Genomic DNA, 13,650 nt, shown 5'->3' on the forward strand with positions numbered 1-13,650 from the left:
ATATATATATATATATATATATATATATATATATATATATACACACACACACACATACATACTCTGGGTTATTCCAGAAAGGATTGGAAGTCCTACTGAGGAATATCTGGGGTTGCCCCACTGTTCCCACCTGTGATATTGTTAGGGTAAAAACTCAGGTCTTGCAAGGGCACTTGGGTGGCTCAGTCAGTTAAGCGTCCAACTTGGTTTCAGCTTAGGTCATGATCCCACCGTTTGTGAGTTCCAGCCCTGCATCTGACTCTACGCTGATAGCGTGGAGCCTGCTTGGGATTTCGCTCTCCTTCTCTCTCTCTCCCCATCCTCAAGTCATGCTGTCTCTGTCTCTCTCAAATGAATAAGTAAAACTTAAAAAAAAATAATAAGGTCCTTCACCAAACTTTATGTTTCTGTAGGAGTCTCAGAGTAACAAATTTCTTTTTCTGCAACAATAAATGTATATACCTGCAGAATATGGATTTACCATGAATGAAAAAATATTTATATCCCACAAAAGCTAAGAACTTGTAGACTTGAATTTCTCTTACAGACTGTTGCAGCATTTCATTCTAAATGTGCTTGAAAATTTAGTTTTCTTTCTTGTGTGTACAAGTAATAACCACTGACTTGAATGAGAATTTATATATATGTTTTAACTTATGAAGAACAGTATACATATCTACATAGCTTACATTTACCTTCATTCTGTGCTTAACCAGTTGAATTTTGTCCTCATTGAGTGCTTTCACAAAACCCAGCTCCTTTGTATGGAGAAAACAATAATTTAATGTGTGTTCGGTGCAGGGCACAATATTAAGCAGACTAAAATGTCTAGATGTAATTTAGCTTATCGGAAGCTCTTTTGAAAATGTTTAGCCTATAAAATAAGGCTCCTGCAAACATTTTCCAGGGATAATTTCAGAAATATAAACTACATTTGGAAAACTTCCTGCCTCTAAACCTGAAAAAAAAAAAAATCCTGGAAAAAAAGAATTCACAAAACACAGCTTAGCAAGTTGTTCTATCAGACAATTATAATTTTCTGAAATTCAATAAGCCACAGTGGTTTATTGGTCCCTTGGTCATAGCAAAAAATCCACTGAAAAATCCACTGTGACCATGGGTAACTACTACTGTGGGCCTCTTCCCTAAAAGGAAAAAAAAAATGGCCTACTGCTTGAAAGAAAACAAGTAACTTTTTGTTTTTCAGTTTTTTTAAGATAAGAATAGAAAAAAGCAATTTGATGCAATTTTAGATTTGAACAGGAAAGATAGTTTATGGCTTACATGAAATATTTCTTAACCCAATATCATCAATAACCCTAACTGAAAGATCCAACAAAAACTTTTCAAATCTTGTCTTAATCTCATGGACGCATTCAGCAGCACTGACCACTTTCTGTGGAGCCATTCTGGCTTCTGTGATTGAAATCCCCTTGGGCTCCAGGTACTCTATTCTTTTTAGATTGCTCCTTCTCAGAGTCCTTACCTGACTCTATTTTCTCAGTTCAGCCGTAAAGATTAGCAGATTCCGGGATTCTGTTTATAACCTCTGAACGCTCTGAGCGTATACACCCTCTGAACGCTCTGAGCAATTTCTTCTATGCACCAATTTTTAAAATCTGTTCTCTCCAGCCTTGATCCTAATTCTGACCTCAACATTTGCATTTCCATGTATTTACAAGAATGTTTTACGTATTTACAAGAACTTTCCTGTGTTTTCTACCTAGATATGTCAAAGACACCCCAGATTCAACATTTCCAAAGCAGAACTTTTGCCTGGTCAGTCTCCCCCACAGGGGTGGATGCTATGAAGATATGATTACTCACTCTTTAGTCAAGTGACTTACTAGAATGACCTTTTAAAGCACACCTCTAACTCTAAAATATGTATCCTTACTTAACAGCTTCATAGAACTCCAGATTTATAAGCATGTTACATATTATCTTTTTTTAAAATCCAGATAACTAATGTGAAGTCAATGGGAGACTATAATTACAAGTATAACACAGATACTGAATGCACTAACTCACCAACACAGCATTATTTAATTCAAACAGGAACAATCAGACGAACATCCGATTTATACGTAATGTACTGTAACTGCACAGACTGGCACTTGAAAGACTTGACAGTGGAACTGGAGAAGGTGAACTTTCACCAATCCACAGGTACTGTAGTCATTTCAGCAACTGCTAGAAATGCCAGAACGTGCATTGCAAAAGTAGGTTCACCAAGCTGCTATTTCATAAATTATTTAAAATTCAAATAGTGATGTCTTGTCTCTTGATGCATTATTTATCTTTTTTTTTTTTTTCCAGTAGACTCCACACCCACTGTGGAGCCCAGTGCAGAGCTTGAACTCATGACCCTGAGATCAAGACCTGAACTGAGATTGAGTAGGACGCTTAACCAACTGAGCCACCCAGGTGCCCCTATAATTTCTTAATAACAGATTTAGGTTTTGATTTTACCATAGTTATTCTTAATTGTGGTCTATTTCAGTGAGTCAATAATGTAGCAGCAGTATTCTCAATAGTAGAACGTTTGGAGTTAGGAAAGATTCTAGGAATGTGTAACTTCCATTTCTCTTCGATTTTGAAATTCCTTTTACAGCAATAGTAAATGAATGACCATCAAACCTACCTATACTTTCATACCCTCAGTCTGGGTATATTCGCCATATCCTGAAAGCAGTCATTCCATTTTTGGGTGACTCTAAAGTTAACAAATACTCGCCCAGATTGAGCTGAAATAGTCGTCTTTAAACATTTACCGACCATCTGGAATCTGTCCTCCTTTCCAACACAGAACAAATGCATATTCACTTTCATGTGAGAAAGTATAAAGGGGTAAGTCCTAAAACTGTGGCAGCTATTTTATGACCAGTAGGAGCTGACCAATAAAATCACAGAAATGCCAATCCAGCACCTTGACCTTGTAAAGCTGCTGAGTCAAACTTAAAGTCAGTGACCTTCTGGTTTTGTTATGTAAACAAGGAATGTCTTTGAGTTGAAGCCACTCATCATTAGGACTTTTCTTACTTGCAGTAGAATACAATGGAACTGACATAGAATGGTTATAACCATTTGACTGTACTTCTCTGGGGATGTGGGAATTTGTCAAGACTTTTCTTACAGTGTGGGTCCTGGAATAGGCACTGCTCCAAAAATCTGACCAGGATCTGTGCCAAAGATTTGAACACTATCCATCACTACTGTGGCCTATTATGTTGCTAGTAATTTAGACAACTACATCATATTTAATATGTGATCAACTAAACTGTTTTTCCCCATAAACTGTAAAATCCATTATGTATCTTGTACTTAGACAACATACCTTTTTTTAACAAAAATAAGCTTGCAATGAATTCAGTACACACAGGAATTAGATTTCTATTCAATGTGCACTATGTGACACAGCGACAATCTACAATTGTTGACTGTAGGTTCCCTTGTAAGAGTGGCAATATATTGCTAAGGAAATATAACGATGACCTGGTATATAATGATGATAATGAAATAATTATGACTGCAACTATAGTAGGGAAAGCTCAAATAGACCTGTGTTCACATGCTTCCCCCGCACCCCCAACTTCCTTGCCTGCTGCAGATATAAGCAACTTAACTTCTATAGCTGTAGTTGACTCTTCACAGGGTCAGGAAGTGGCTGTCCCTTGTTGCTCCCTTCCTATTCCCAATTTTTTCACTTTTCTTGCAGAGATGAAATTATTTCTGCCTCGAAAACTTTCTTGATACATGCCTTAAACCGGAGAGTTAGTCATCTGAGGTCACTCAAAGAAAGGCCATCTTAAGTATCAAGAAAGGGGAGAAAGGAAGAGAGTGAACAGGCAGCATAGAAATGCAAAAACAGGATTGCTGGAACCAACCAGAAGAGATTGAGAAGCATAGTTCACTCAGCCCCAGAGCAAAAACACATCTTCCCTGTCCTGGGGCTCCAGCCTATCTTCACTGGTAGGAACATCGCTTGGCCAGGGGAAGAGAGATGAAGAGGTTCTGGGCTCTTGATCAGAGGCTATTGGGACTTAATTAAGATCTACTATCTTTTAGGCTATAAGAGATATATATGTATACATCAGAAATTTTTGAAAATATATAAATATGGATTTATGTATTTGGGAAATATGGAATTAGAGAAATACAAAATCACTTAAAATGTTAGCATTTAGCATATAGTTTCAAAAAAAAAAAATGTTTCCAGGGGCTTTGGGAGAGGGGGCACCAGTCAATAGATGTGTGAGATTTCAGAACTTCTATCACCTTTGGTTCCAGCTCTGATCTTAAAATACTAGAAAGAAAATGATGGGTCTCAGAGAAGGGGAACCAGGCAAGTGGTTGATATCATGTGGCTCTAGATTCAGTAGGGTTGAGTGAGATCCTCTTTCCAAGTTGTCCAGCAGATTAGCCATGGTCAAGAGGAGGCAAGAATTCTGGACTTTTTTTTTTTTTTTCTGAGCATAAAAGCTACATTTGGATGGTACTGACCTAAGTAGATGCAGCATGAAACAATGAGGTCTCCAGCACCATGCCTTAAAAACTTGAATATACAAGCAAAGTTAGTATTCTCAAATAGGTAAAATTAAGTTTAAAACAAAACAGAACAGAACAAACAAAAGAACTCTTATGAACTCAAAAGAACTCTTCAGAAAGTGGAGGGAGATTTTTTTTTCCTTCCTAAATGATTCTAGTATTTACTTTGCCTCTAAAGGTATACATCTGGAGTGAGAGGACAAATGGCTCTGCACACCAATGCTTGTTTCTGTTTGGCAGCAGTTGCTAAAATGAATTACTAAATCCTTTCCTTGAAAAATGATATCAACTACCAAATGAAGAGAGTTACCTCAAAACTCACTGGAGCACCTTTGTGGTCACAATTTGCTAAATGAGTCTTTCCACTTGAGGTATAATGTAAAATAGTAATAAAATGAAATTATTTTACAGTGAGTGATTATACTAAAGCAATGTTACAATTTATACAGTCGGAACAGAGTAGAAACCAGTGATTAGCTCGTAACTACTTCTGAAATTACACTTCTGTTGAATATATTATTACATGTAGCACAGTGACAGCCTGCAATTGTTAACTTCATGTGGGTACTTTTTATAGAATAAATCAAAAGCCAACGACTTCACAAATGGTCATTTGTTTCTGGCAGAGATTTGGGGACTGTGTGGGTGTATGAAGCTAATTTCTATGACAAGGAAAACCAATTCAAAGAGAAGAAAGCAGACTCTGTACAAAAGCATCTGTGTTTTTTTATAGTCTTTGAATATTCATATCTGTATCTTAGAAACCCCTTAAACACGTCCATTTAGTGAGTCTTATATAATTTCATACTTGGTGGTAAGCCAAGGCCAATTTGTTAGCACTGATGATTGATTTGCTGTTGGGGGGCTGGAGGTCAAGGGTCAGAAAGTGTCCCTCATGAATACCAACCACAGCAGCTGCACAGCAGAAGAATCCTGGGGATCAACAGGAATGCTGGTGGCCAAGAAGCCAAAGTCTGCCCCACTTCCACACCCATCTCCCAGTGGTTCCTGGCTGGTGTCAGAATTAGAAAGTCTCTGCCACATGCTGCGTTCAGTGCTGCGTTCAGTGATTTACAGTGTTTCACCCTTTGAGGATAACCACTTTGCCATTATTCTGGTGCATTATATCTTGGTGCAGATAAAATAAGGCAAACCCTGATTTTTTTAAATGTTTATTTATATTTGAGAGAGAGAGAGAGAGCGCGCGCACGTGCGCGTGTGCGCGCGGGGGAGAGGCAGAGAGAGAAGGAGACAGAATCCAAAGCAGGCTCCAGGCTCTGAGCTGTGGGCATGGAGCTCAATGTGGGCCTTGAACCCACGAACCATGAGATCATGACATGAGCCAAAGTCAGACGCTTAACCAACTGAGCCACCCAGGTGGCCCAGCCAAACCCTGATTTTAAGCAAAACATAACAACTATATAAATTGAGAGTTGGAAAGTCTTTTTTGCAACTAAATCACACTATTCAAGATAAGATATTTAGCCCAATACTAAGGCTCTTAGTGAACAAGTTATCCATTGTCCCTAAGATTCAGTGGCCTGAGACAATGCTGAAAAGTAGGCATGGACTTTGCTGAGTCTTTCCAGGTGTGTTCACTCTAGCCTTCGACCAGCTCAGGCTACCTAGTTCTGACATGCTCCTAACTCTTAAAAGACTCCAATGATGCTCCTGTTTAGAACTTAGCAGTCCCTTCTCCAAAACGTAACCTTAGCTCAAAATCCAAGATTTTGGTGTGGAAACAAGGACGTTGTTATATATATCATCATCTATACTTGACTTTTAAACTACCTGGAATAATATGATCATCAATAGTCACAAAAAATCAACGGACTAATTTGTTATTTAGATATAGACTTAGCAAGTGTGTTAACAATGTACCTTAATTCAGAGCATAGTATAAAATCATGTTTAACAGAGTAAAACACATTTTAGTGGAGTAAAATTTTCAAGGTTATATCAACATAGGGATTTGAGATTTTCTTTATAAATGCAAGAATACATTTATAATTACAAAATACATCACTTACCTCCTTCCACCTATTGGCTTTCCATGAAGGGCATCTGACAGATCTACAAGCTTTGTGAGTTCGAGGTTTCTGTAGATGACTGCAATATGTTTCTTCTAATTTCCCTTGGAACTGGTCAATGCAAAGCACCTCACGGTACTTTAAACCTTTACCACAAGAAGCTGAGCACTAGAAAATAAACACGAATATACTTGATTCATTTTATTTGACTAATTTATCTTCAAAATATATAAAACGAAGCAATCAAAACATCATTGCTTTCTTGGATATTTCTAACTGTAGAGAACTTAAAATTTGTCCATCTGCCCTGGACCATCAATGGACATTGAAGTACATTGACGGACATGAGCTATCCATTAATTCCATAAGAAGTAGTGTCTACAGGGTACCAAGCATTCTTCTAGTACATAAATGGTTTAGATCCCCTAAGGTTAAAGAGTATCTGAAGCTAACTCCGGTTACCACACATGAGCATTTAAATTTTGTATAGTCATCACTATTCTATTTTTAACCCTATATGTTTTCCACACTGCAAAGTATGCTTAGGATGTACAAAGAAAATGCAATGATTTCTCAATGCAGGGAACTGTGATTGAGAAAGGAGAAAACTTATTTTTTAAGTGCACTCCAGTTCAGGTTTGTTTTCTGCATCAATCTGGAAACATATCTCTGTACAATCAACCCTCCAATATATTCAGTAAAAAGATAACTAAAATCTCTGTAAAGATGTAAGTGAAACAATGACTTCATTTTTCAGCCAGTTTCCATTTAATGAGTGAGGCCAGAGCCATGTTGTGGAAAGAGCTTGGGCTCTTTGAAAGAGCTCTGCTTCTTACTACCAGGGTGACTCTGGGTGCATTTCATAACCTGTCCAAGACTCAGTTTCTTCATTTATAAAATGGGAATAATAATACCAATATTACAGGCTCATTATAAAGATGAGATAAAGAATATGAAAGGTCTAATCCAGTCCTGTTACATACAGTACGTCCTCAATAAATATTAGCTTCCTTTTCTACTGTTTTCCTTTACATGGTTTCAGGATGTTGGCAATTTTCAGCATAATATATGTACCAGAGACAACTTAAGACACGGATTCCAGACAACTCCTATCATACCTCTGAGACAGCTGTTCACATATGGTTTCATTTAGAAACATACACTGAGTTCTGAGAATATTAGATAATATATTATATATTTTATCTATAGTTCAAAGACTGTGAGACTATCTAATACAGACTATTAGATGCTTAAAATATTTTAAATTAAAAAAACAGTTGGGGGATAATTTATCATTTTATATGATCTGCAATACTATATCTCATTTGTGTAGGCAATTGATTTAATTCAGTGCCTTGATTATTAAGACTTATTATCATATCTGAAATGTCACTTACAGGTCACTTAGAACACACTTAATTCTGTGAAAATCCCTAAGGGAACTTCGTAACTTACAGTGAGCATGCATTCTTTCCTATTGACCTTCTCTCTTGGATCTAGCTATATGCTCTGTTCTTTCTGACTTGGGTACTTCCCTGTTTCTTGACTTCACTATCTGTTTTTCAAAGAGTATGTTATCTTTTATACCAGAAACATTACATATTATTGAGCATGAAGCATATATCATCAGGAAGTATATATACATGTTCACACATGGAAAAATGTTTTTCTCCTGAGGTACATATTATTATTTCTAAGCTTTAGATCTTTAGAACAGAAGAGCATTCATTACTCTTCCTGTCAGCAAGCATTACTGTGGATAATTAAGATCAACACAATTGTTCTTATGGAAGATGTAAAAATATTTGGTAACTTATTTGTTCTATTATTGAGTTTCTACTATATACCAAGAGTTGAAGACACAGATTCATTAAACACCTTTTGCTTTTGCCCTTTACTCTCAAAATATTTATAATCTAAATGACACATACCACCTATTAAATCAATTATACCAAAGTAGATCTACAGAATATTAAACCCAATAAAAATCAGAAAAAAACACAAGTCATAAAGACCATTAAAATAATACAATAAAAATTATGGATTTAAGAAATTCTGAAAAGTAACCATTCCTTTTGGGATGTTTGATAAGTACTCAAGCAAGGAGAAGGTGATATTTAAAGTCAGTTTTGAAGAAGTAAGCTTGTCGATGGACAAAGATGGATGGTCATATATTTGTTTAGTAAGTCTTCTCTGGACATTGCCCATGTGTCTGTTTTGTAAAATTCTGAGTTTTAACAATGCCAAGAAATCCAAGAATCACACAGTAAATATGCAGCTGATTATTGATATTTCTGATAAAAATGACCATTCATTTATTAAACTATGTACCATAAGAGGGGATACTAAAGATTCTACTTTAGAATTCAGCGATGTATTTCCTCTACGAGCAATATCTATGAATGGAATGTAAACTCAGACATTGTAGTGCACTATCAAAGCCAAGATTATTCTTCATAAAACTGAATAGTGTCTCCTACTCTAACTCAAGATCGTCTTTCTCTTCATCATTATTCTAATCTTTAACCAAGACTATTATTAAACATAATTTTAAACATTCTTTTGGCTCAAAAACTGACAATGGTTTCCTATTGCCTTCAAAAGTAAATCAAAACTTACATTCTTTTTTGCTTTCTTGATCCATTAAATTTCAGTCAACATACCTTTCTGACCTTATATTGTTACTTTTCAACACACACCTTTGCTCTACTTAGGCATAATACAGTAACTTTCTCTTTAATGTGACATATTCACTCAACAAGGGTGCCTAATTCACATTATTTCCTTTTACCTCAATTAATCACTTCCTTTGATGCTTGCTAAATGTGATTTATCCTTAAAGGTCTAAGTCAATCCTATGTCTAAGGTAAATACATGTCAATCTTTCACTTCTCTAAATTCTTCTGAGTCTCACTCTGGTTTTAGCACTTCATCATTTTCTACTTTTGTCACATTCTTTATCTACCCAGACTTCTGGAGGTCAAGGACCTTTTAAAGATTACCCACATCACCCACAAAAAGGCAGGTAGAGTAAATATCGGCTGATTAATTGATGTTGATCTTTGGTGTAAGCAATTCCTTTTGTTTTTCTTAAACTCTAAGGTAATTTATTAACACATTTTAAATTCCTTGGAATGTATTTATTGGTTTGTAAACACAAAGTTCTCTAGGAAAGACAGACATAAAGCACAAAGAATTGCAAAATAAATTATGCTTGGTTGCACTTTTAAACTAGAGCTCTTTTTCCTCAAGATTTGAAGGGGAGTAAGTATATTATTTATCAAGTCTGATGAATTCTATATGATGATTTAAGTAGAAGAGATCATGTTATGCAAAGAATCATGTTTTAGCTGGAATGAGGTTTTCATAAAGTGAATAACTAGTGAAATGCTACCCTCTTTCTTGCAAACCACAATACATTCTGAGTTGCAAAGATACCACAAATTGGCCCACTTGATAGGAATACTCAAACATGACAATTCTTTTCTTTGGTACTCAGCAAATTTTTTTGTTTGTTTTTCTCTTTTATATTCCTGATACCATCCTACTCCCTTGAGATTTTACTAACACTGTGTATTTTCCTGCATTCTCATCAAAAGAATTCTTAAAAATCATCCCTATTGTTCTTAGTTAACATAGTGTTAAGTTCTGAGATATTTTCATAAATGCGGTGGGATAGTAGAAATAGGATACAATCTACTTCAGAAGTGCTGACATTAAATACAAGTAACCTGAACTGCCTATTCCCATAAACTAGGTGAAGACAAATGTCTACTTAAGGCAAAAAGAAAATTTGAAACAAATATAGGATTTTCAAGCTCTAAAAATGAAATACAATCTCCAGAGTTGTGCAGGTTGGATGGCACTTTCAATTCCAAGGTGGAAAGTTGGAATTAATCATTTTAATATGACTCACTTTGTAACAAGTCTATTCTTGTTTTTAAAGTTGTACATAATTCCAGAATAAGACTATTTTTAATATTTGAGGCGTGGGTTATTATTTTGTTTGTAAAGATATTATAAAGGAGGGAATTGACAGTTTGTGACAGATGTTGATTCTAGACACTTACATTGCTAAACAAAATAAGGAAATGAAGTTTACTTAACTCCAGTTCTCGGAAATGGAAAACATCACCATCAGGTACATGAAATGGTGCTCAACATAATAATCAGGGGAATACAAATTAAAAGTACAATGAAATATCACATCACTCTTATTGGGATGACCATAACCAAAATAATGAATAATTAATTCTGGTGATGATGTGGAGAAAGGAAACACACAGTGCTGTGTGCACTGCTGGTGAGATTGTAAACTGGTACAGCCACTACGGAAAGATAGTATAGAGAATCCTCAAAAAATTAGAAATAGAACTACCATAAGATCCATTTCTTTTGAGAATTTATCCAAAGGAAATGAAAATACTAACTTCAAAAGATATCTTCACCCCTACATTCATAGCATTATTTACAAAAGCCAAGACATGGAAACAACCCAGGTCCATCAATGGATAAATGGATAAAGAAGTTATGGCAGGGGCACCTGGGTGGTTCAGTCGATTAAGCAGTTTTGGCTCAGGTCATAATCTCAGGGTTAGTGGAATCGAGTACCACATTGGGCTCTGCACTGATAATGTGGAGCCTGTTTGGGATTCTCTCTCTCTGAGCCTCCCTGACTCGCATGCTCTTTCTCAAAATAAATGAATAAACTTAAATAAAAAAAAAAAGAAGCTGTGGCACACATATATACAATGGAATATTATTCTGCCATAGAAAGTGAGAAAATCCTGTTATTTGCAACAACATAGGTGGACCTTGGGGGCATTATAAGTGAAATAACTCAGAGAAAGATACTGTATGATCTTACTTATATGTGGAGTCTTAAAAAAACAAAAACCAAAAAACTCAGAGATAAGATTTGTGGTTACCAGAGGTGGGGGACGATGAGAGGGAGGAACTGGAGCAAAGTGATCAAAGGTAGAGACTTCATAAGTACTAGAGATGTAACATACATCCTGATGACTATAGTTAACACTGTGATAATATATACAGGAAACTGTTGAGAATAAATTCTAAAAGACCACAAGGAATTATTTTTGCTTTTGTTACTGCATCTATATGAGATGATGAATACTAACTAAACTCTCAGCAGTGAACATTTCACAAGAGAAGTCAAATCATCATGCTGTACACCTTAAACTTCTGTATTGGTGCATGTCAATTATACCTCAATAAAACTGGAAAAATTGGATGAGGTGAATTTTTGCTTTATTTCTGGCTAGCACATCATCTGTCTCCTGACAGCAAGGTCCGTAGTCATCTGCCGAAATTGTGAAAGCTCATAGCCATGTGTCTGGGAGTCATATCTATCCACTTACTCATTGTATGGCAGGCATTAGCCCATTTCCTCAGACAACCCAGGAAAACCTACAACCAGGTAACAAAAGCATTCACGCAATCATTTTGTTTTAGAAGAGCCAAACTCCCAGGAACACAATCGTTGCACATTACAGATCTAAATCTGAATGCACTTTATTACAAACCAGAAATCACTTCCATTACATGTGACTGAAGAAGCATCAAACTACTATGTATAAAATGGTGGGATTTAAACACAATGATGGCAAAAAATATAATCAGGTATTAGAGTGTCTCTTGAAATAATTTGAGAGAATTTAGTTGTGTGTTCCTTAGCCTTAAAGTGCCAGTTCTAAAAATATCAACTAATTTCTCAGTATAGGAACATGTATTATTTATCTTTGATCTTTTGCAAAACTGAACTGTGTTATGCTTCTGTAGCAAAGATAAAAATTTTTAACGGGAAATTTTGACCGTAACTATTTGGCAGGAGACTTTTTAAATTTTTTGGTAATTATATGATAAATGTCCTTACAACACTATCACAAAACAAGATTGATCTATGAAATGACATAATAGAGAAATGAGTTTCAGATCAAGACAGACCATAAATTAGATATTTTGTGGAATAAAACACTTGTGTGTATGTGTACATGCATATATGTCTTATCTATTCTTTTTTATTTTTAAGAAGCCTGTAGCATTCTTTAAGTAAAATGAGAAGGCTGCATCTGAACCCAGGAACAGCATGGTTTTTGAAATCTTCAGGAAGCCAGTAACATCTACATATCTAAGGGTAAAGCCCAATTTCAGTAAGATTTTAGATGAGTTTTATGCAACCACTCTGTAATTAGGGGCATGCCCTACATTGGTAGGACACTATTTTAAATAGAACTCCTCATCACAGAAGTAACACATTAACGTAGTTAGAATAAATAGCCAGACTATAGAATAGGCTTAAACGAACAAAAAAAGGCAAAATATGCATAGTGAGAGTGGGGTGTTAGCTCTGTAAAATAGTACTGCTACTGTTCCTTTAATTCAATGCATATGTGCACTAAAGAGTAAGATACTAAATCTATCAACAGTGACCCTATTCACAGTATTTCCTGAAAGATTATACATAGAGTTTCAAAATTAAATGGAGTTTGAAAATTCTTTTTAACCTGTTACAGACATTCTTTGATTATACAGCTTTAATAAGCCAAGACAGCATTTGGTCTTAAAAATAATCACTACTGAATATGAAATATTTCATATTCTATTGCATTGCTTCTGATTAAAGTTTGCAACTCCAGACATTTAAATTTTTTTTAAGTCAGATTCATTTGCAAAAATGTTTTGAGTCCCAACTTAAGGGACAAAGAAACACATTATTAACAAACATATCCAGCAAACTTACATTGCATTCATGTCATTGTAATAATTATAACACTTTTTTAAATGTTTATTCATTTCAAGAGACATCGAGAGAGAGAGCTACAGAATCCAAAGCAGGTTCCAGGCTCTGAGCTGTCAGCACAGAGCCTGACTGGGGGCTCGAACTCACTGACTGTGAGATCATGACCTGAGCTGAAGTCAGTGGTTTAACCAACTAAGCCACACATGCACCCCGATAATTATAATTTTAATTTCTATTTCATGTTCTAAATTATTTTAAATATACATATTGTATATATTTATGTACATACCCAATGAATTCATAGTTCTAAGC

General features: G+C 35.5%; 1 protein-coding gene across 1 annotated transcript in view; it reads right to left on the reverse strand.

Moving 5' to 3' along the window:
- Positions 1-13,650, reverse strand: part of ADAMTS20 (ADAM metallopeptidase with thrombospondin type 1 motif 20) — a 177,174-nt gene that overhangs the window by 37,536 nt on the left and 125,988 nt on the right. Inside the window, exon 29 of the mRNA XM_049625325.1 lies at positions 6,579-6,746. Within this exon, the coding sequence (XP_049481282.1) occupies positions 6,579-6,746 (168 nt within the window). The remainder of the gene's footprint in view (positions 1-6,578; positions 6,747-13,650) is intronic.

This window comes from Panthera uncia, chromosome B4 (genome assembly GCF_023721935.1).
Source record: "Panthera uncia isolate 11264 chromosome B4, Puncia_PCG_1.0, whole genome shotgun sequence".
NCBI lineage: Eukaryota > Metazoa > Chordata > Mammalia > Carnivora > Felidae > Panthera > Panthera uncia.